General features: G+C 34.1%; 1 protein-coding gene across 1 annotated transcript in view; it reads right to left on the bottom strand.

Annotated features, from left to right (window-relative positions):
* Nucleotides 1-25812, bottom strand: part of LOC129504494 (phospholipid-transporting ATPase IB-like) — a 158885-nt gene that overhangs the window by 8107 nt on the left and 124966 nt on the right. Inside the window, exons 29-31 of the mRNA XM_055317216.1 lie at nucleotides 22901-22979; nucleotides 4983-5044; nucleotides 381-437 (exon numbers count right to left, since the gene is read on the bottom strand). Coding sequence (XP_055173191.1) covers nucleotides 381-437; nucleotides 4983-5044; nucleotides 22901-22979 — 198 coding nt within the window. The remainder of the gene's footprint in view (nucleotides 1-380; nucleotides 438-4982; nucleotides 5045-22900; nucleotides 22980-25812) is intronic.

A 25812-nucleotide genomic window follows, 5' to 3' on the forward strand; every position in this document is an offset into this window, starting at 1 on the left:
TAGAACATAAATCAAAATATCCGTATCATTGATATTGAAAGGTATGGGCTATTTGTATTTCTTTCTTTTTCTGTATTTTCTAAATTTTCCATTATAATTCTGTGCATTGATAATAATAATGAATTAAGGATCTCAATTAATGTCATGATAAATTGAATCTATTGCTAAGATATAAGGCAGGGAAATGAATCTTTTAAAGACATTAGCTAGCTAGCATGCCACCATCCACTTTAAATTAACAGTTGAATATGCAAAACAAAAGAAGGTAAAATATGAAGACCAGAAAAAAAATGCTTATTACTTTTTGAAAGCTTAAAAAGTTAACCAACATGCAAACAACAACTGTACAGGATTGAGGAAGTACCCTAAAGAATACTCACTTTAGTCCAAGATAGTGTGTCCAAACCAGCTTTCAGACAGACAGTAACAACCACGTACTATGCAAGGAGATGAGAAGGGGAAATAGATTGGAATTTCCATTATCATACACGTCATCTCACTCCCTCCCTGATTCCCCCACCCAATCCCTGTTCTCCACATCCAGTGAACTCTCGTGTCACAGGTCACTAACTGTTTTGGTAGGTGTTAATTGAGGAGAGAATGTAGTACTTTTCAATAAATGTTATCATATTTAGAAGCCCTTTAACATGACAAAAATCATGCTTATATTTACATTCTTTATAAATCAGAAAGATTTCTTTCTGATTAGGAATCCAACTGCTATTGATAAAAAGCACAGTTGAACAGGGTAAATTGAAATCGTCATAAAGAACATTTTGGCTATTCTTGGCCTTTTGCATTTTGATGTATACATACTTTAGAAATAGCCCATCAGGTATCTGGGGCTTTTGATTGGGATTAGAATAAACCTATAAATCATTTTGAGGAGAGTAGACTTCCTTTTAGTATTGAGTATTCCAATTAATGAGCATGGTATATTTCTCCATTTAGATGTTCTTTTTTTTTTTTCCATTTAGATGTTCTTAATGTCTCCAATATAGTCTTATAATTTTCCTCAGAGGTCTTGAACATTGTTCATTAGATTTGTTCATGTTAAAAACAAAAAGATTTGGGACACCTGGGTGGCTCAGCAGTTGATTGTCTGTCTTTGGCTCAGGGCGTGATCCTGGGGTTCTGGGATCGAGTCCCATGTCAGGCTCCCTGCATGGGGCCTGCTTCTCCCTCTGCCTGTGTCTCTGCCTCTCTCTCTGTCTCTCATGAATAAATAAATAAAATCTTTTAAAAAAAGACAACAAAAAGATTTGTTCACGTTTTTCCTTTGATATTATGGTAAAATAGTATATAAATTATTTTCTAAAAAATATTTATTTTCTAAATATTTATTGCTATTATGTTGAAATATAATTGGTTTTTAAACATTGGCCAATATCCAGCAAACTGCCAACCTCTTATTAATTACAATATTTGTAGAATTTTTTGTATTTTCTGTATACACAATTATGTATGATTTAATACCAATTTTTCTCCTTTTCCAAGGCTTGTGCTCCTTTTTTGTCCTCTTGTTGTGTTGGTTAGTAACTCCTGCACAATGTTGGAGAGAACTGACAATACTGAGCAGCTTTATTTTTCATCTTATTCTTAATCTCAAAAAAAAAAAAAAGCTGTCAGTGTGTCACAGAGTATGATTCTGTCAGTGTGGTTTCCTGTGCAACAACAGATGTGTGGTATACACCGGGTGTTTAACGTCCTACTTTCGAAGCAGACTTTATGTCCACTCTCTCGCTCTAGACTCAGCATTCCAGCTAGCATCCATCATCTCTTCTAAACTATTACAAAATCTTAAAGCCTCTGCCTACTGCCTCTGTCTACTAGCCTCTGCCTACTGCCTCAAGTTCACCTTTGCCATCATCCTGAACCTCCCTTGCCCAACATGCAGTTCACACCGTGCTCTAGTTCCATTGGGCTTCTTTAATTCCCTGAAAGCATTAGGGTGGACTCTACCTCCCTGGAGGTTTACTGCATTCCTCCAAGCACTATCTTTGGGCCTATTACTTCCTCCAACACACTGGCACTGGGAAGAGCATATCAGGAAAGCCGACTTAATGATCTCACCATGCTGACCGTACTAACTCTACAATTTTTTCTTTGGCTTCTCATTTTGAGGTATTTAGCATGGGTCTAGTCCCCTTTCCTTCTTCAATTGCTATGCTAAATTTATTTTGCTATTGTTTATTGGTGGTGGTTTTACTATACTTTTTTCTTTTTCTTTCTTTCTTTTTTTTTTTTTGCCTTGGGAGATTGAGATTCCATGAGATCAATTTACTCTGGCATCTTAACAAGGATTATTTTATATGTTTGCATATATACACACATGCCTGTATGTGGTAAGGTCTGAAAAGAAGGTAATTGCTGTATGCATATGTCCAAATAACTAAGAAACTACTACCTAACCACATTTGGTGTTTAGGACTATATAATACAGAATTAAAAGCCACAACCAATAACATGAAATAATAGACAACCAGCTAAAGTGAAAAGAGATAATATGCCCATAAACTGCTTCTTACACAGAAGAAAGCAACATGTGTTGCTAAATGAAAAGGAAAAACATGCAGAGGAGTATGTTTCTACTTGCATACCAACAGGATAACATACAATTAAATACACACCTATAATTTTTAGAATCATGAGTAAGAAATTAGTGGCAGACGCAAAACTCAGAAGCCATAAAGCAAAAATATCAATAAATTTAACTACATAAAACTAATATGCAGAATATATGCCATAACCAAAATGCCATGAAAAGTGAAAATGTAAAACTGGGAGTATATTTTTGTAACAAATATGAGGAAAAAAATTAACATCCTTACCACATAAAAATCTGCTAATAATAATAAAAAGACCAACAAACTAATGGAACTGGTAAGGTAATTCAACAAGCCTTCATTAAAGAAGAAACAGGGATCCCTGGGTGGCGCAGCGGTTTGGCGCCTGCCTTTGGCCCAGGGCGCGATCCTGGAGACCCGAGATCGAATCCCACATCGGGCTCCCGGTGCATGGAGCCCGCTTCTCCCTCTGCCTGTGTCTCTGCCCCTCTCTCTCTCTCTCTGGGACTATCATAAATAAATAAAAAAAAATAAATAAAATAAAATAAAAGAAGAAACAGAAGTGGTTTTTTACTTCAAGCAAATATGCTTATCTTTGCTTAGGCAAAGGCAATAACTGCAATAGAATACGTTTTACTTACGAGATCAAAAGTATGAGAAGACTACTGCCCATAGTGGCTTAGGGAAACTGATATTCTTTTTTAAAATTATTTTATTATTATTATTTTTTATTGAAGTTCAATTTGCCAATGTATAGCATAACACCCAGTGCTCATCCCATCAAGTGCCCCCCTCAGTGCCCGTCACCCAGTCACCCCCACCTCCCCTCCCACCTCCCTTTCCACCACCCCTAGTTCGTTTCCCAGAGTTAGGAGTCTCTCATGTTCTGTCTCCCTTTCTGATATTTCCCACTCATTTTTTTCCTTTCCTTTTTATTCCCTTTCACTATTTTTTTTGTGCCTCTTTTTTTAAATACATTAATTTTTTATTGGTGTTCAGTTTACCAACATACAGAATAACACCCAGTGCTCATCCCAAGTGCCCCCCTCAGTGACCCTCAGTGCCCGTCACCCATTCACCCCCACCCCCCGCCCTCCTCCCCTTCCACCACCCCTAGTTCATTTCCCAGAGTTAGGAGTCTCTCATGTTCCGCCTCCCTTTCTGATATTTCCCACACATTTCTTCTCCCTTCCCTTCTATTCCCTTTCACTATTATTTATATTCCCCAAATGAATGAGAACATACACTGTCCTTCTCCGATTGACTTATTTCACTCAGCATAATACCCTCCAGTTCCATCCACGTTGAAGCAAATGGTGGGTATTTGTCGTTTCTAATGGCTGAGTAATATTCCATTGTATACATAAACCACATCTTCTTTATCCATTCATCTTTCGATGGACACCGAGGCTCCTTCCACAGTTTGGCTATTGTGGACATGGCTGCTAGAAACATCGGGGTGCAGGTGTCCTGGCGTTTCATTGCATCTGTATCTTTGGGGTAAATCCCTAACAGTGCAATTGCTGGGTCGTAGGGCAGGTCTATTTTTAACTCTTTGAGGAACCTCCACACAGTTTTCCAGAGTGGCTGCACCAGTTCACATTCCCATCAACAGTGTAAGAGGGTTCCCTTTTCTCCGCATCCTCTCCAACATTTGTTGTTTCCTGCCTTGTTAATTTTCCCCATTCTCACTGGTGTGAGGTGGTATCTCATGGTGGTTTTGATTTGTATTTCCCTGATGGCAAGTGATGCAGAGCATTTTCTCATGTGCATGTTGGCCATGTCTATGTCTTCCTCTGTAAGATCTCTGTTCATGTCTTTTGCCCAGGAAACTGATATTCTTATAACTAAATGTGTGCAACCTCTTTGGGGTATAATTTAGTAATGATTTTTAAAATTCACAGTACCCTCTGATCCAGCAATTACACTTCTAGAGATTTGTCCTACAGACATACTTACTCATGGGTATAAAGGATAATACTTGCAGCATTGCTGACAATGGCAAAGGACCCAAAACAATTTTAGTGTCCACTAATAGAAGACTGAGTAAATAAATAATGGTGAGATAGTCATATAAGCAGCCCTGAAAGAATGAAGTAGATATTTATGGGCTTATTTGAAGTCATCACCAAGGCATACCGTATAGTGAAAAAACAAGATATAGAAGAGCACCTCTCTACCTGTACAAAAAAGGGAAGGATATATATGTTTGTTATATGTATTTCATATTTATAGAAATTATATATGCATGCATATATATACACCCGCACATATATACACATGCATATGCAACCATTATAATAGTTCATTCTTGGAAAAGGTACTGAAGCATGTAAAACTTATGAAATTCTTATAATGCTTGAATTTTTCAATTAAAAACTAGAAAAGGCAATTTAATTATATGGGGGATCTTACCGTATAAATAAAATTTCCAAGAAACAAATAGTCTGTAGTGTGACCCCCTTGTAAGACCATATCTGAAAAATGAAAAAGTCATTTTTAAAAATCTCTTATAGAGTCTGAAACATAGATTTGAATTTATTTTTACCAAAGGAACCCATACTAGCCACCAAAAATGTTTCTCAATTATTGGTCATATTTCAAAAGTGACAACAATGTTTCCATTGTTGCCTGTCACAATTCTAACATTTTTCCATTTCTTATTCTCTCCAAAGATATATTAAGCAAAAAATGGGTAAATAAATTGCAAGGAATACATGAATGTGATTATGAAAACTAGTTTCAGATGCATAAAGACCATCTGGCAAATTGAAAATCCAAACCATCTCATGAGTGATGTTAGGACACAAGGCTAGGATTTTAAGCATTTTAAAATCATACTTTTCACTTTATTTCTTTCCCAGGATTACTAAAATAATAAACCTAACAGATAATTTAAATTTATAATGGAATTTCATATTCTCTTATTGCTAAGTCTACTAGAACTTATGAATGTCATTCTGTATGAAGGGTTAAAGCTATCTCAAGATTAGGGTGATTTTTTCACTTATAAAAATTCTCAAATATATAGTTGTCCTTTTGGCCCTGGTTGATATAGAAATTTTGAGGGATGTAAGTTCCTGATCCCAACACTGAGTCAGAAGCTCACTTATTCTATTTTCTCCTGATTTATAACCCACTAAAATACACAAGGCTCATAACCCTTTCTTAAAATTATCTACAGTGGAATATTAAGGCATCTCATTGACAGAAGCTATAGGTAAATATTCGGGCCAGTTTAGAACAGTTAGAGAAGTGACAATCGAGTCTGGATTGTGTATAGACCTAACTTGGTGAGTTTTAATGGGAATGGGGTGATAGTATAGATGAGAAAACTGAATAGAATGGCCATATTGAGTTATGTTGTCTAGATGCATATTCACAAAGGGAAGAGAGAAATTATAAGATTTGTTGGGACAAAAGGGAAACTTGCAGTTTGCACATGGTGATGTAATACAGAAATTCTTTTCTTTCTTGATATTGTACAAAATCAATGATGCAAACAGAAAACTTCCACAGAATCTATGTGAGGAAAACCGTGAGACAAAAAAATCCAGTCTCAGAAAGCTTAATGAGGGTTTTTAAGCAGCTAAGATGAACACAGAAGCTATACTTGGTGATAGTAAAAGCACCAGAGCAAAGTAAATATCAACTGCCCAAGGGCAGCAGACCTCAGAAATATCAGCAAAAATACTCTCCTTAAAAGAATATTCTTCCATTAGCTGGGAAAGAGAAAATCTAATTTCTTGAGGAATGATATAAAAAGAAGCAAGCACAACATCCATAAAAAGAGACCATAGGAAAAAGGCACGGTATTCTATTCTATGTCATTTGTGCGGTTACCATTCACTATACTAGAAATTTGTCTAATGTATAAAATATGTTTGAAAATGGTTTGAAAGCAGAGGTACCTGGGTAGCTCAGGTGGTTAAGTGTCCCACTCTTGATTTCAGCTCAGGTCATGATCTCAGGGTCATGAGATGGAGCGCCACATTGAGCTCTGCACTCAATGTGGAGCCTGCTTGAGATTCTCTCTCTCCCTTTCCCTCTGCCCCTCCCCTCATGCTCACTCTTTCTAATAAATAAAATCTTTAAACCAAAAAATTGTTTTTTTAAATTCTAAAAAAAAGGTTTGAAGGCAAATGAACAGAAGGGCACCAAAACTTATTAAAGTATACTCACCAAGGAATTAAAAACAAAAACACCTATTATAACCAGCCAACAAAGAAATGATTCAGAGAAGCCAGAGCAAAAAGACTTACTGTGCGAATTTGATATATTTGACCATAGAATTAAAATAAAGCAAAATTAAAAACATAGTGCTAGAATGACCAATCTGATTGTAATTATTCAATGGCCTAGACAATGTGGGGATGATGAAATTTATATAATATCTGAGGATAGGTGAATTCGATGGGAAGTACAGTAAGTTTGCAGACTGTCTCATCTAAAATTGGGAGTTAATAAAGAATATTCAAAGTTAACAAATGATGGAATTACAAGTTTATATCAAGTGTAAAGGCATGCCATATGCAAGATAATGGGTTGCTAGAGGAGAAGGAAGGGAGATGGAAGGATGGGGAACATAATTCTTTTTTTTAAAGATTTTATTTATTCACAAGAAACATTTTTATGTTAATTCAAACTTTACTATAAAAATGAAAAGGGAAATGATGATGCACAAGATGATCATACACACTAGTGAACACGTGTTGGAGGGAAGTGGGAAAGGCAGTAAGGCAGTCCCTTCCCATGCGCCATGAGGCAGTACCCACCACAGTCCTAAAAAAAAGGCAGGAAAGTATCATCTGCTGATGTAGGGAAGGATCAAACTTTTCATAGGGAATGTAACTACCTGCCAAAACAAAATCCAAGTATTTAAATGTATACAACAAAAAACATTCAGCAGTATAAAATTCACAATGTCCAGCACCCATTATAAAATTATGATATATGAAGAAGCAAAATTATGACCCGTAAGCAGGAGAAAATTGGCAATAGAACCAACACAGAAATAACATACATATTGGAATTAGCAGGAAAATTTCTAAGATAGCTATTGTAAGTTTTACAGTTACACTCAGACATTTGAAAGAAAGCAATGAGAGAAAGGAAAGATGTAAAGAAGAACTAATTTGAATTTCTAGAGATGAAGAATATTAATACATGGAAGGAAAACATCACTGGGTTGTTATTAACTTCAGAGAGACTGCTAAATAAAAGATCAGTGAACTTAAAGACAGGGCAAAAGAAACTAAAAATGAACCAAAAGAGAAAAAGATGGTATAAATAAAGAGGTGGGAAAATATCAAGAGTTCTAATAGGTGTGTAGCTGGAATCCCAGAAGAAGAGGAAAAAGAGTGAGAGAAAAAATATAAAAAGAAATGATGAGTAAATTTTCCCATATTTGAGAAACTATAAACCAGTAGACCCCAAACTGAGTGATCTCAAGAAGCATAAATGCAAATAAAACCAGACCAAGGCATATCAAAATCGAATTGCTGAAAATCAGCAATAAAGAGAAAAATCTACAAATCATACAAAAATAGAAAACATAATAGAGAAACAAATAGAAAAAATATCAGACTTCTCAACAAAATAATACAAACCAGAAGATACCAAGCATTTTCCAAGTGTTGAAGAAAATGAACTATCAACCTAAAATTCTTTATACAGCAAAACTTTTTTTTTCAAAATTGAAGGAAAAAATCTTGACAAATAAAATTTGAAAGAATATTAATTTGCTTTAAATTTAAAAAGAATTTAGATTAGCTTTAAATGCTTATGTTAGAGTAGGAGTCTATAAAATCAGTGACCTAATCTTCCAACTTCAACAAGTTGGAAAGAAGAGCGAATTAAATCTCAGTTAAGTAGAAGGGAAAGAAATAATAAGGGTAGAAATTAATAAAATATAAAAAAATGGTATATAAAATCAATGAAACCAAAGTTGGTTTTTTGAAACTATCAATAAAGTTATTCAGCTGCACTTATCACCACAAAAAAGATAATTCAAAATTACCAGTATCAGTAAATCAAAGAGAGAATATCAGTAAGTTATGAGTATCACAGATAATAAGGGAGCATTATAAATAAAAATGTATGCAAATAAATGTGACAACTTGGGTCAAAATTAAAAATTCCCTGAAAGATAAAAATTAACAAAATCAATTCAATTAAAAAACTGAATATCCTTATATCTAGTAATAAGATTAAAGTCATAATTAAAAATTTTCCCATGAAGAAGACTCAATACCCAAATGACTTCATCAGTAAAGTCTATCAAATATTTGTGGAAGAAATAATACTAATCTTAATCTTTTTCAGAAAACAGAGGGAAACACTGTCCAAGTCAATTTAACAAGCAAGTACTACCATGATTCAAAATCCAGACCAAGACTATTATGGGTAAAATCAGACAAATATCTCTTACAAATATAGGTGCAAAATCCTTAGCAAATATAAACAAATCAAATCTAGCAAATTGTAAAAAGGATAATAAATCATGACCAACATGGGCTTATTTCAAGAATGCAATGTTGGCTTAATATTCAAATATCAGTGAATATAATTAGTCATATTAGCAATAAAGGAGAAAAATATGATCTTAATAGATACATTTAAAAATAATTTCATCAAATCACAAATCTATTCACAATAAACTAGCAAACTAGAAATAAAAAGAAACTTCCTCGCGATGTCTGGGTGGCTCAGTGGTGGAGCATCTGCCTTCTATTCAGGTCATGATCCTGGGGTCCTGGGACAGAGTCCCGCATTGGCTTCTCCCTCAGCCTAGGTTTCTGCCTCTCTCTGTGTCTCTCATGAATAAATAAATAGAATCTTAGAAAGAAAGAAAGAAAGAAAGAAAGAAAGAAAGAAAGAAAGAAAGAAAGAAAGAAAGAAAGAAAGAAAGAAACTTCCTTGATATGCTAATGGACGTCTGTGCTAATATCATAATTTATGGTAAAAAGAATTTTTCCTCTCAAGAGGAAAAAAAGCAAACATGTCTACAATCATCATTTCTATTTAACATAGTTCTAGAGGTTGTAGACTCTGCATCAGTGCAAGGGGAAAGGAAAAGGAAAGAAAAGGAAGAAAGGAAAAAAGGAAAAAGCAAATCTCTATTCATAGACAACATGGTCGTATATATAAAAAATCCTAATAAAGCAAAAAATAGCTACTAGAAGAATTAGCAAATTTAGCAAAGACACAGGATGCAAGTTATTGTAAGAAATAAAATGTATTTCTATATAGTAACAATGAAATTTGGAAAATAAGATCTAAAAATACTACTTAGAATACCATTCAAAACTTGAATACTGATGGATAAGTTTAACAAAAGATGTGCAAAGACACAAAACATGCCGGAGAGAAATGAAAGACAAGTTATTCAAGAGATATGTTTATGGATTGGAAGACTCGATAATGTTAAAATGTCAATTCTCCAATTCTCCTGAAGTTAATCTATAGATAAAATGCAATTACAATCCAAATGCCAGTATTTTTCATTAAAATTTGAAAAGCTGATTTTCAATAATTTATATTGAAATTCAAAGGACCTAGAATAGCCAAAATTTTTTCAGATAAGCTATACTACCTGGTTCAGGATTTAAATATGAAGTATAGTTATCAAGACAATATGGTCCAAGAACAGACATGTAGATCAATGAAACAGATTTCAGATACAGATCCATACATACAGTTTCAAAGATGCCACTTTTCATGGGAAAAGCATAATCTTGTCAACAAATGGTATTAGAACAATTGGATGTCAATATGCAAAACTAAATCTCAACTCCTATCAAATCATAAACAAAAATTAGACCAGAAAACTAAACATGAAACCTAAAAAGAGAAAACTTCTACAAAAAAAAAAACAGAATTAAGTCTTTATAACCTTGGGGTGGGAAAAGATTTCTTAGGACAGAAAGAAAAGCACAGACCTTAAAGATGTTTAAATAAATTGGACTTAAAGTTGAAAACTTCTCATTTTAATAATGTTAAGAAAAATTGATTAAGGGAAAAAATTACAATGTATACATTTAAAAGGATTCTTATCCAGAAAGAGCTCTTGCAACTCTATAAAATGTTGACAATTCAATTAAAAAATGGGCAAAGGACTTGAAAAAAACTCCCTCAGAAAAGGTATATATATGGCAACCAATCATATGAGGAGATGGTCTATATCATTAGTCATCAGAAAAATGCAAAATAAAATCACAAAGAGCTAGTGTAGAATATTTCAGTGATGTTGCAACCAGTCAGTGAAATGTTTGGGGTGAACTTATTCACACTGAATTTCTAAATTAAGATTGTTTGATAAGAAATCATCATACAAGTAAAATTACAGTCCCTGATTTATACATATCCAGGTTGCAAATGGCCTCCCATACAATGGGCTTCTATGGTCACAAAACCTCTCCAAGACCTTTCTGTGAGGATCTCAGGCCCAGGTCTTGATCCTTGCCCTGTCACCACTCCGACCTTCCTGCCCTAAGAGCCTATATTACCACTGCTGCTGGAGATACCCAGCTGCAGCTTGCACAAGACCACCTCAATATCTGAGAACTCCAAGAAGGAAAAAAATCATGATTATCTGAGCCGGTCAGTAACACCATTGTAAGTAAATTAAAAAGGGAAAATATGTCCCAAATTCTAAATAATGTTTAATGAGCTTTTAGAATATAAAATTTTCATTAGCTGTAAATCACCAGAAATATAATTAATATTATAGAATACAAGCATATTAAAGCCTTAAAAACAATGCAAACATTTTTAGAATATGGAAAATCACCATTCCTTGCCTGTTTGCACTTGTACTAGAGTAATAATTCCCAAACTTTGTATTTCGTAATCTTCTGGTGAGCTTCATAAGCTACTGATGCCTGTAGCCTAACCAGAGATTGTGATTCCGTTGGTTTGGGGGTGGTCTGGGCTTTGGATTTTTTTTTTTTTTAAATCTTCCACTGATTCTAACATACTAGTTTGGGAACCGCTGTCTCTTTTAGAAAATGGTAGGGATGATGAACCTCTCTCTCTCTAATTATTTTTAATGTCTTCCATTAACAGATTTCATGTGATACAAGTTAAAACATAAAGAACACTATGTAGATAATGTAAACCTGGTCAGTTACATTTAGTATGACAAATTTAGGCTGAATTTATAAAGTAGGAACCTAGAAACAACTGGTTGTCACTTCACGTATCTTTGCCATGGTGAGTGAGAGTTTGTGATTATGTAGTTTGCTTGCCTGTTAAATAATTCAGTCCCATTAACTTTTAAGTAAATTTGTAAAGATTAGTTTATTTAAGTTAGTCCTCTGTCCCACCCAGAAAGCACAAATAATTAGTAATTGTTTATTCCTTATAAAGAATGTGAGGGTGTTGTTGCTGTGTGTGTGTGTGTGTGTGCCCCATTTTAAAAGTTATGAGTTGAAAATTTTAGTGAATCTAAGAGAAAGATGACAAAAAATGAATTTTAAAAAAATTCATTAATTTTTAAAATTAGCTTATTTAATACTTGACATTAACAACATAACTTCTGTAAAATACGAATTTAATAACTGTGGTATTCCTGGTTCTGGGTTTGCATTCATCATTACCACAGTGGTTCAGATCCCTTTCTATATTTTAAGGATGATCTATGATCCTTCAAATATATTATATGTATTGTATAGTGAGCATTATTTTCTCTGGGCTACTTGATATATTATGAAGTTAAGTCTTCATTAACTTTTTTTATCAGATTTATTTAGATATACTTTACATACCATACATCAACACACTTAAAGTGTACAGTTCAGTGGCTGTCAGTTTATTAACAGAATCTTGCAACTATCAGCATAATCAATTTTGGAACACTTTCATTTCTCTCAAAAAGAAATCCCAGACCCCTCAGTTGTCACTGTTCATCCCTCCATCCCCTCAGCCTTAGGTGAACACTAATCTACTTTCTGTTTCTATATATTTTCCAGTTCTGGACATTTCATGTAAATAGACTCACACAATATGTGGTCCTTGTGACTAGCTTCTTTCATTTAGTATAATGTCTTCAAAATTCATCACTGTTGTAGTATGACCAGTACTTCATTCCTTTTTATTAATTAACATTATTCCATTGTATGGATGTAGCACATATCCATTATACATTCATTCATTGATCAATGAACATTTAGGCTGTTATAAATAATGCTATGTGTACACATTTTTCTGTGGGTATAGATTTTACTTTCTCTTGGGCAAATACCTAGCAGTGTAATTGCTGGATGGTATGGTAACTCAATGCTTAACCACTACAGGAAATTCCAGACTGTTTCCCAAGCAGCTGCACCATATTAACATTCCTGCCAGCTGTGTATGATGAGAGTTCCAATCTTCACGTTCTTGCCAATATTCATTGCTATCTGTCATTTTGATTATAGTATCCTAATAGACATGAGGTAGTACCTCATTGTGGCTTTAATTTGTATTTGTTTAATGATTAGTGATGTTGAGAATTTTTCATGTATTTATTAGTTATTTGTATGTCCTTTCAGGGGAAATATTTATTCAAATATTTTGTATATTTAAATAACTGGGTCTTTCTGTCTTTTTACTGTTGAGTTGTAAGCATTCTTTATATATCCCAGATAGAAATCTGTGTTATAAATATAATGTGCAAATGCTTTTTTTCCATTCCATGTGCTGTATTATCATTTTTTATTGAAGTATAATTGACATACAATGTTATATTAGTTTCAGATGTAGAACATATTGATGAGACAATTCTATTACTCATTGCTCACCATGGAAGTGTTAGTCACCATCTGTCACAATAGTAGGTTATTACAATACTATTGGCTACATTCTCTATGCTGTATATTTCATCTTTATAACTTATTTTTTAAAAGATTTTATTTATTTATGCATGAGAGATATAGAGAGAGGCAGAGACACAGGCAGAGGGAGAAGCAGGCTCCATGCAGACAGCCCGACGTGGGACTCGATCCAGGGTCTCCAGGATCACACCCTGGGCTGAAGGTGGCACTAAACCGCTGAGCCACTGGGGCTGCCCTATAACTTATTTTATAAATAAAAGTTTATGCCTCTTAATCCCCTTTATCTATTTCATCCATCCCCCGTATACCTCCCATCTGGTAACCACCAGTTTATTCTCTGTATTTGTCTGCTTTTTGTTTCTTTGTTCAATTGTTTTGTTTTTAGATTCTACATGTAAGTGAAATTCCCTAGAATTTGTCTTTTTCTGTCTTATTTCACCTAGCATAACACCTTCTAGGTCCATCCATGTGGTCACAAATGGCAAGATCTCATTCTTTTTATGGCTGAGTAATATTCCATTGTGTGTGTGTGTGTGTGTGTGTGTGTGTGTACCACGTCTTCTTTATCTATTCATCTATGGGTGGACACTTGGGTTGCTTCTACATCTTGGGTATTATAAGTAATGCTGTAATAATCAAATGGGTACATATATCTTTTCAAATTAGTGTTTTTGTTTTCTCTGGGTAAATACCCAGTAGTGGAATAACTGGATCATATGGTATTTATATGTTTAATTTTTAAGAAACCTCCATGTGCTTTCTACAATGTCTGCACTAATTTACATTCCCATCAACAGCGCATGAGGGCTCCCTTTTTACCATATCCACACCAACACTTACTTTTTTGTCTTTTTCAGATTAGCCATTCTGATTGGTATGTCTCATTGTGGTTCTGATTTACATTTCCCTGATGATTAGTGACCTTGAGTATCTTTTAATGTGTCAGTTGGCTATTTGTATGTCTTCTTCGGAAAAATGTCTATTTAGTTCCTCTTCCCATTTTTTAATTGGATTGTTTTTTTTTTATGTTGAGTTACTTAAAGTTGTTTATAGTTTTTGGATATTAATCACTTACCAGATACATCATTTGCAAATATCTTCTCTCATTCATAGGTTGCCATTTGTTTTGTTGATGGTTATTATTGTTATGTAAAAGCTTTTTATTTTTAAAAATTTATTTATTTTGGTGTAGTCTCAATAGTTTATTTTTGCATGTTTCCCTTGCCTGAGGCGACCTATTGATAAATATGTTGCTAAGCCTGATGTCCAAAGATTACTGCTATATGTTCTTTTAAGAGTTTCATGGTTTCAAGTCTCACATTTAAGTCGTTAATCCATTTTGAGTTTATTTTTATGTATGGTGTAAGAAAGTGGCCCAGTTTCATTCATTTGCATATAGCTGTCCAGTTTTCCCAACACCAATTATTGAAGAGGTTGTCTTTTTCCTATTGTATATTCTTGCCTCCTTTGTTGTAAATTAACCATAGAGGCATGAGTTTATTTCTGGAGTCTCTATTCTAATCTATTGTTCTGTGTGTCTATTTTTGTGCCAATGCTGTATTATTTTATTATAGCTGTATAGCATCTTGAATCTAGGATTGTGATACCTATCTCCAGGTTTGTTCTTTTTTAAGATTACTCTGGCTGTTCAGGATCTATTGTGGTTCCATACAAGTTTGAGGATTATTTGTTCTAGTTCTGTGAAAAATGCTATTTGGTATTTTGATCAGTATTACATTGAATCTGTAGATTGCTTTGGATATTATGGACATATTAACAATATTAATTTTTTCAATCCATGAGCATTGTATGTCTTTCCATTTGTGTTGTCTTCAATATGTCAATGTCTTATAGTCTTTGGAGGATAGGTCTTTTATCTCAATTAATTTTATTTCTAGATATTTTATACTTTTTTACACAATTGTAAATGAGATTGCTTTTTAAATTTCTTTTTCATTATTGTTTAGGAATGCAACATATTTTTTTAATTTTTATTTATTTATTCATGAGAGAAACAAAGATAGAGGCAGAGACATAGGCAGAGAGAGAAGCAGGCCCCCTGTGGGGAGCCTGATGTGGAATTCAATTCCAGGACCCTGGGATCATGACCTGGGCCAAAGGCAGATGCTCAACCACTGAGCCACCCAGATACCCCCAAACAGATTTCTTTATATTAATTTTGTATCCTGCAACTGTATTGAATTCATTTAATACTTCTAATAGTTTTTTGATGGCATCTTTAGGGTTTTCTGTGTATAGTACCATGTCATCCACAAATAGTGACAATCTTACTTCTTCTTTACAACTTTGGATGCCTTTTATTTCTTTTTTCTTGTCTGATTGCCAAGGCTGGGACTTCCAGGACTATGTTGAACAAAAGTGGTGAGAGTGGACATCTTTGTCATGTTCCTTAGAGGAAAAGCTTCCAGTTTTTCACCATTGAGTATGATGTTAGCTGCTGGTTTTGTTACATATGGACTTTGTTATGTTGAGGTTTATTTCCTCTAACCCTACTTTGTTGAATTTTTACTATGAATGCTGTTGTATTTTGTCATATGCTTTTTCTATATCTACTAAGTGATCAGGCATTTGGTTTTTTTTGTTGTTGTTGTTTTGTTTTGATTTATTTTATTTTTTTTTAATAATAAATTTATTTTTTATTGGTGTTCAATTTGCCAACATACAGAATAACACCCAGTGCTCATCCTGTCAAGTGGCCCCCTCAGTGCCCATCACCCATTCACCCCCACCCCCCGCCCTCCTCCCCTTCCACCACCCCTAGTTCATTTCCCAGAGTTAGGAGTCTTTATGTTCTGTCTCCCTTTCTGATGTTTCCTACCCATTTCTTCTCCCTTCCCTTATATTCCCTTTCACTATTATTTATATTCCCCAAATGAATGAGAACATATAATGTTTGTCCTTCTCCAATTGACTTATTTCACTCAGCATAATACCCTCCAGTTCCATCCACGTTGAAGCAAATGGTGGGTATTTGTCATTTCTAATGCCTGAGTAATATTCCATTGTATACATAAACCACATCTTCTTTATCCATTCATCTTTCGATGGACACCGAGGCTCCTTCCACAGTTTGGCTATTGTGGACATGGCTGCTAGAAACATCGGGGTGCAGGTGTCCTGGCGTTTCATTGCATCTGTATCTTTGGGGTAAATCCCTAACAGTGCAATTGCTGGGTCGTAGGGCAGGTCTATTTTTAACTCTTTGAGGAACCTCCACACAGTTTTCCAGAGTGGCTGCACCAGTTCACATTCCCACCAACAGTGTAAGAGGGTTCCCTTTTCTCCGCATCCTCTCCAACATTTGTGGTTTCCTGCCTTGTTAATTTTCCCCATTCTCACTGGTGTGAGGTGGTATCTCATTGTGGTTTTTTTTTTTTTTTAATGTTTATTTATTTACGATAGTCACACAGAGAGAGAGCTAGAGAGAGAGGCAGAGACATAGGCAGAGGGAGAAGCAGGCTCCATGCACCGGGAGCCCGACGTGGGATTCGATCCCGGGTCTCCAGGATCGCGCCCTGGGCCAAAGACAGGCGCCAAACCGCTGCGCCACCCAGGGATCCCCTCATTGTGGTTTTGATTTGTATTTCCCTGATGGCAAGTGATGCAGAGCATTTTTTCATGTGCATGTTGGCCATGTCTATGTCTTCCTCTGTAAGATCTCTGTTCATGTCTTTTGCCCATTTCACTATTGGATTGTTTGTTTCTTTGGTGTTGAATTTAAGAAGTTCTTTATAGATCTTGGAAACTAGCCCTTTCTTTATCTGATACATCATTTGCAAATATCTTCTCCCATTCTGTAGGTTGTCTTTTAGTTTTGTTGACTGTATCCTTTGCTGTGCAAAAGCTTCTTATCTTGATGAAGTCCCAATAGTTCATTTTTGCTTTTGTTTCTTTTGCCTTCGTGGATGTATCTTGCAAGAAGTTACTGTGGCCGAGTTCAAAAAGGGTGTTGCCTGTCTTCTCCTCTAGGATTTTGATGGAATCTTGTCTCACATTTAGATATTTCATCCATTTGAGTTTATCTTTGTGTATGGTGAAAGAGAGTGGTCTAGTTTCATTCTTCTGCATGTGGATGTCCAATTTTCCCAGCACCATTTATTGAAGAGACTGTCTTTCTTCCAGTGGATAGTCTTTCCTCCTTTATCGAATATTAGTTGAGGCATTTGGTTTTTATTCATCCTCTTGTTAGTGTGATTTATCACACATTGATTGATTTGTAAATATTGAAAGACACTTGCATCCCTGGAATGAATCCCACCTGATCATGATGAATGACTTTTTTAATGCATTGTTGAATTTAGCTTGCTAACATTGTGTTGAGGATATTTGCATTCATGCTCATCAGAGGCCCATAGTTTTCATTTTTTATAGTGCTGGTTTTGGTATCAGGGTAATGCTAGCCTCATAGAATGAATTTGGAAGTTTTATTCCTCTATTATTTTAGACTAGTTTGAGAAAAATAGTTATTAACTCTTCTTTAAATGTTGGGTACAATTCACTTGTGAAGCTGTCTGGTCCCGGACTTTTTTGGAGGGTGATTTTTGATTACTAATTTAATTTCATTACTAGTAATTGGTCCGTTTAAGTTTTCTATTTCTTCTTGATTCAGTTTGGAAGATTGTTTATTTCTAGGAATTTATCCATTTATTCTAGATTGTCAAATTTGTTGGCATGTAATATTTTATATTATTACATATAATATATATTATTATATATGTATAATATTATATTAATATGAGAATATGTAATATTCTCATATTTTTGTATTTGTATGATGGTGGTTGTTTTATCTCCCCCTTCCTTTTGGACTTTGAGTCCTTTCTTTTCTTCTTAAAGAGTGGCTAAAGGTTTATCCACTTTGTTTATCTTTTCAAAAAAGCAGCTCTTGATTTCATTGATCTTTTCTATATTTTTACTTTCTTAATGGTGTCTTCTGATACACAATTTTTAATTTTTGATTAAATCCAATTTATTTATTTTTGTATTGTTTCTGTTGTGGTGTCATACATCTAAGAACCTTTGCCTAACCAAAGTAAAAAATATTTATCCCTATAAATTCTTCTAATTATTTATACTTTAACACTTTCATTTAGTTCTATTTTGAGTTCATTTGTATATTTCGTGTGTGGTATATGTCCAGATTTATACTTTTGTATATGAATATCCACTTGCCTCAGAACTATTTGTCAAAAAGAGTGTTCTTTCCCATCCTTCACTGAATTGCATTGGCACACTTGTTAAATATCACTTAATAATAAATATGAGGGCTTATTTCTCAATTTTATTCATTGAGCTATATATATCTATGCTTATGTCAATATTGCATTGTCTTGATTACTGTAGCTTTGGAGTAAGTTTTGAAATCAAGAAGTATGAGTTCTCCAACTTGTTTTTCTTTTTAAAGTTCGTTTTGGCTATTCTGAGTCACTTATATTTTCATACACATTTTAGAATCAGCTTATCCATTTCTGCAAAGTCAGCTGGTACTTCAAAAAGGATTTAATTGGGCCTTTAGACTGATTTGGGAAGTACTGCCAGCTTATCAGTATTACATCTTCTAATCCACAAGCATGGGCTATCTTTACATTCATTTAAGCCTTCTTTAAAGTCTTTCAGCAAAGTTTTGCAATTTTTAAAGTATAAATTTTGCACTTCTGTTAAATTTATTTCTAAGAGTTTTCATTTTTATTCAGTACTTAATAGAGTTGTTTTCTTAATGTCATTTTCTGTTTCCTTATTTCTGTTGTATAGAAATAAAATGGATTTTTGTATATTAATCTTGCACTCTGAAACCTTAATTTATCGCTTATAATAGTATTTTAATTTTAGCATTTTATAAAAATATAATTTTAGCATCACATATATGAATTTTATATATAAAATTATGTAATATGCAAATAGAGATCATTTTACTTTTGCTTTTCTGATCTGGGTAATTTTTATTGCATTTTCTTGCCCAACTGTACTGCTTAAAATTTCCACTACAATAGTGAATAGAAATGTTAGAAATATCTTTGTCCAGTTCTTGATTTTAGGGGAAGGCATTCTGTCTTTCACCATGAGGCAAAATGTTAACTATGGGGTTTTTGTAGATGTTTTTTGTAAGTTGAGGGAGATCCATTCTATTTCTACTTTGTTGACTGTTTTGGGGTTTTTTTTGTTGTTGCATTGTTGACTGTTTTTATCATGAAGATGTATTGGCTTTTATCAAATGCATTTTCTGAATTTATTGAGATGATCATGTAGTTTTTGTCCTTTATTGTTATGATGTATTAGATTAATTTATTGTGGGATGTTAAGTCAGCTTTACATTCTTGGGGTAAATCACATTTGGTGTTTATGTATAACCTTATATATATTTCTAGTTTTGGTATGTGGAAATTTGGATGAAGATTTTTCATCTATACTATTTTATGACATTTCTTTTTAAATCACTTATGAAAAGAAAAGAAGAAAAAATATAGATTTACATTATCATACCTGATTACATAATTACCTTTTACCAAGGCTCTTTGTGGATTGAGTTTACTTATTTTTAATCTGAAGAATTTCCTTTATTATTTCTTGAAAAATATGTAGTAGAGTGAAAAAATCATCTCTTTTTCTGTTTATATGGCAATGTCTTTATTTTGCCTTCATTTTTGAAAGATTATTTTGCTCGGCATAAGACTCTTGGTTGAAAGTTTTTTTTTCAGCACTTTGAATTTGTCATCCCAGTGCCTTCTGGCCTCTATTTTTGTGTGTGTGATGAAAAGTCATCTATAATCTTACCCCTTGTACATGAGTAATTTTTCTTTTGCTGATTTCAAAATTATCCCATGGTTTTTGGCTTTCAACATATTTGCTCCAATGTGTCCAGATATAGATCTCTTTGCAGTTATCTCACTTAAAGTTCACTGAGCCCCCTGGATGTGCAATATTAATGTTGTTAAGCTAATTTGAAGTTCTTTAGCTATCATTTCCTTGAATATTTTTTCTACTTCATTCTTTTTCTGCTCTTGTTCTAATACTCCCATATGCCTATATTGGTGTGTCTAAAAGCTTCTTAAATTTCTGAGTCTGTGTTCATTTTTCCTCATTCTACTTTCTCACTGGTCTTCAAATTGTATACTTTCTATTAATATAAGATCAGGTTTCATAATTCTTTCTTCTTCCAACTCAACTCTACCATTAAGCCACTCTAAGGAATTGTTCTTTATTCTTTATTAAAAGTTTTCAACTCCTGAATTTTTATTTGGTTCTTTATTATAATTTCTATCTCATTATTTACATCTGTTTGATGTACCTTCATACCTTCAAACCTTTAAGCATTTCTTTTGGTTCTTTGAACATGTTTATATGGGCTAATTTGAACACTTTGTTAAATCTGGCATGTAGGCCCTCTCACAGGCAGTTTTTGTTACCTACTTATTTCTTGGTGTATGGGTCATGCAGTCCTATCTTTTTTTGTGTATTATACTTTTTGTTTATTGTTGAAAATTGGAAATTCTACATAATATACTCTGGATACTAATTCCCCCCTCCCTTCAAGATTTATATTTGTTTTGATGCTTGTTTATTTGTTTTGAATTTGGCTGGCTATTTTAGTGAAGTCTATTTCCCCAGTGTCAAACCTTGATATCACTTAGAAGGTCCAGCTCTGGGAAAGCACAGAGTTACCTTGGTTTTATCTTGTCTGTCTTGACTGTCTTTTTCTCTTATTTCCCCATTAAACTATCTGACTCATTTGGTATTACACCAGTTTTTTAGGCTTCACTAATTACCCATGGATTAGTCTATTGTTTTTGAGAAAGTTACAGGACATAAATTGTACAGCAGTCTGATCCAATTAAATTCAGGCTGAGAAAATTTTGAGACAAATCTTTGAGGTTTGTTCTTACCTCAGGAGAGCTATTTTTATCTGTTTCTGTCCCTGGTTTTCTCCGGTAAATTAGGAGGCCTATGATTTAGTTTATTGGTCTCAATTAGGAACATCCCTAGACTTGAACTCTTCCCCTAGTCTGTTTCAAATAGTCACTTCCTTTGGGAAGAGTTTTGGAGTCCTCTCTTCTTAAGTACTACCTCTCACCATAGGCAAAATCTTATTGCTACTACTCTTGAGGATAGTGAGGTTGTAGTCACTGGTAGTGGCTTGCCTTCCCAACAATCTTTTAGAGATTCTCTGTCCTACAAGCAAGCTTTGGTGAGAGTGATAAGGGACCCAATAATCTTAGCCTGTCACGCCTGTAGTAGAGACTCTGTCCTATGGATATAAATTGATTGGAAAAGGGGACCTCTAACCTCTTGTTCATACTCATCAGGAATTTTGCCTCTGTAACTCAAAATTGTGGGGGATGAGAAATGCTGGTGGCTGCCTTTCCTGTGAAATATAGTAACCCTGATGGGTAATTGAGAAGACTAGTAGTACTACACTCTTGACCACATCTGCTTGCAGTGGAGCTTCCACCAAGCTAGGTTGTGAATAAGAGAGGGAAGGAGTAGGTCATAGCTACAATTCCACAGACTCTTGATATTCTTACTGAGTTGCAGTAGACTTGCTTGAATACATATTTCTTCATTTGTCTTTGGGATAATATCCAAAAAATTTGCAGAGCTGTTTTTTTTTATAGTTTTGACCAGTTTAGCATATTTGAGTGGAGAGTAGATCCAAAGAGCCCCTCACACTTCCATCCCAAAAGGAACTTTTTGTAAGCTTGTTACTTTGCTATATTTGTTATCATTTGAAAGTTTTGTCTATTGTTTTTACAAGGAAGGCCTTTAGCTATATTAATGGCAGATCCATTCATTTAAATACCAACAAACACAAACACATGCAACTCAAACTCAATGTTTAAAAAATATATCCACAATAAAGGACATATTGCTAGTAATACCCAATGAAAATTAAATCTTGTTAAAGAAAAGTAATTACATTTTACACCTTAATTTGTGGCTGTGAACCCATTATACAGCAATAGCCTACTTCATAAATGTATCTCCTACATTTAGATGTACTGAACCCAGGTCAGTCTGTAGAAAAACTTCACACATAATGTTTGTTTTGAAAATGTACATCAGGAAAAGGAGACTTGGTCCAATATATTGGTCCAATATATTGAATTTGCGTTAAAGTCTAAACTAAAGCATGAAGTTTGGAAGTGAAACAAAAAATAGACATGAATTTCAAACTTACTAACAGAAGGTGTCTATAATTCATTAGAACTGTTGTGCTTTCTATCAGACCTGCTGACTCAAATATTTATTACAAATTAATAATAAAAGCACTAATTCTCAATTTATATATGTCAAAGACAAAGAAGATGGGTTCTAAAATCAACTCTTAAATGTCAACCAGATTGTAATATTACATATAGGGGAATATCTTTAAATTCCATTTTTTTTTGCCTTCAGTTCTATCTATGAGGACACACACACACACACACACACACACACAGAGAAATACTGGCTCCAGTGAGAAGAACATGCTTTGTTGAATATATGAAACAATGAAGCCATTACCATGCTCCAACATTTTCATGGGCATCCAGAACAGAATAAAGGAGTGGACCAAAGCATTAATACATTGAAACCAAAACACCTAAAAGAAAGGAAAGCAAGAAAATTATGATAGTGCATTGGTCTAAATCTAAAAACGTGACATTATGAAATATGCTTGAAATAGTTATAAAGCCAAAATGTTTTCCTGGATATGGAAAAACTCCATTTCTTCTACTTCTAAGAGAAATGACTGTGAAAATATGAGATATTATTTGAAAAGAAAACTCAAATATAGCATACGTGTTGTATAAAATTATAGAGATCTAAATTATCCAATGAAAAAGAACCGGAAGTAATTTAAAAAAATATTTTCAATATTTAAGTTGTGGTATTTTAAATATAATTCCATACTGTATTTTATATGATACATTCTGCACCTTTACATCTACATCCAACTCTGGTCAAAATACATTTTAATAAACCACATACAATTTTCTTAGAGGAAATCTTAATATAAAATCTCTAGGGTCAAAAAAAAGTGCACGTTGGGATTAGGAGATGGTCGAACAACAACAAAAACAAATCTTTGTTCTTTTGATTCTAAATATATCACTTATTTTTACGCTTGCCAGGAAGACTTACAGATAAAGGAGAAGAAAAAAATGTGGAAAAAAAACATACTTTGTCCTGTGACCTAAATTTCCTGGAGCAAAGCTGTTTTTAGGAAAGAATGTTAGAAACTGGTTTAAAAACAGAGCTAATGCCAAATTGGAAAACCTCAAGACTCATGGAACATTGGGTAGAATACATAGAAGTTTTTGTCTTGGTAGTGAAGAAAAATTATCCTTGGACTTAGCACAACTCCTGTCCTTCCTAATAAATATTAAAATGCAGATCCAAAAGGATTGTTTCCAGTTAACTTTCTTGTTTTCCAGAAAAAAAAAAACTCAAGAATAATCATGGTAATACAAAATAAAAAGTTTTTGCACACAGCAAAGGAAGCCATCAACAATACAAAAAAGTCGGGATCCCTGGGTGGCGCAGCGGTTTAGCGCCTGCCTTTGGCCCAGGGCGTGATCCTGGAGACCCGGGATCGAATCCCACGTCGGGCTCCCGGTGCATGGAGCCTGCTTCTCCCTCTGCCTGTGTCTCTGCCTCTCTCTCTCTCTCTCTCTGTGACTATCATAAATAAATAAAAATTAATAAAAAAAATTAAAAAAAAAACAATACAAAAAAGTAACTTATGAATGGGAGAAGATATTTGCAAACGATACATACTATTTGGAGCAAATATCCAAAGTACATCAAAAAACTTCTACAAGTCAACACCAACAAACCAAATAATTTGATTAAAAAATGGGAAGACGGGGATCCCTGGGTGGCGCAGCGGTTTGGCGCCTGCCTTTGGCCCAGGGCGTGATCCTGGAGACCCGGGATCGAATCCCACGTCGGGCTCTCGGTGCATGGAGCCTGCTTCTCCTTCTGCCTGTGTCTTTGCGCCTCTCTCTCTCTCTCTCTGTATGACTATCATAAATAAAAATTAAAAAAAAATGGGAAGACATTTTTCTAAAGAAGACATACAGGTGGCCAACTAACACATGAGAAGATGCTCAACATCACTAATCACCATGGAAATACAAATTAAAACCATAATATCACCTTATATCTGTCAGAATGGCTAAAATAAAAAACACAAGAAACAACAAGTGTTGGAGAGGATATGAAGAAAAATGAACCCTTGTGCACTGTTGGTGGCAATGCAAAGTGGCACAGCCACTGTAGAAAACAGTATGGAGATTTCTAAAAAAATTAAACATAGAAATACCATGATCTAGTAATTCCACTACTCAGTATTTACCCACAGAAAACAAACACACTAATTCAAAGAAATATATGCAACTCTTATGTTTACTGCAGCATTATTTACAATAGCCAAGACATGGAAGCAACCCAAGTGTCCATTCATAGATGAATGGATAAAGAAGATGTGGTAATATATATACAATGGGATATTACTCAGCCATTAAAAAAAATGTGATCCCACCATTGGCAACAATATGGAGGGACCTAGAGGGTATTATGCTAAGTGAAATAAATCAGGCATAGAATGACAAATACCATTATTTCATTTATATATGGAATTTAAAAAATACAAGGACAAACAAAAAGTAGAAACACTCATCAATACAGACAACATACTGAAGGTTGACAGAGAAGTGGAGGAAGTGACAGTGGGATGGGGTGGCTAAATGGGTGAAGGGGTGTGAAAGACACAGGCTTCCAGTTGTGGAATGAATAAATTATGGGGATAAAAGATATAACATAGGGAATATGGTATTATAATGGTATTGTATGGTGACTGATAGTAGCTACACTTGTGAGCATAGCGTAATGTACAGACTTGTGAAACACTATATTTTACACTTGAAACTAATATAGCATCATGTTCCAACTATACTTCACTAAAATTTTTTCTAAAACAAAGAAAAACTATTCATAGTTATACAAAAATATCCAACACCTAGGTATCTAATTCAGGCATCCAATTCAGAATTACCAGGCATGCCAAAAAGCAGAAAAATACTACCTAAAATAAGGAAGTAAATAAATGAATTAAATCCAACCCACAGCCAAAATAGACGTGAGAATTTGCAGGCAAGGATGCTGAAAAAGCATAACTCTATTCTTCATGTTCAAATGGTAAATAGGGAAATAGAAGATATATAAAAAATTTCCAGGTAGAAATTCTACAGATTAAAAGCTACACTTTTTGAGATAATAAATTCACTAGATAGAAGTAATGCAGATTCAACACTGCAGAAAGAAAAATTAATGGCATAGATATTGCACAAGTAAATTGAAGACAAAATAATTTTTAAAAATACCCAAAATTCAGCAGAGAGGAGAATATATGAAACAAAGATATAGATTCA

The sequence above is a fragment of the Nyctereutes procyonoides genome, unplaced genomic scaffold (assembly GCF_905146905.1).
Source record: "Nyctereutes procyonoides isolate TBG_1078 unplaced genomic scaffold, NYPRO_anot_genome, whole genome shotgun sequence".
NCBI lineage: Eukaryota > Metazoa > Chordata > Mammalia > Carnivora > Canidae > Nyctereutes > Nyctereutes procyonoides.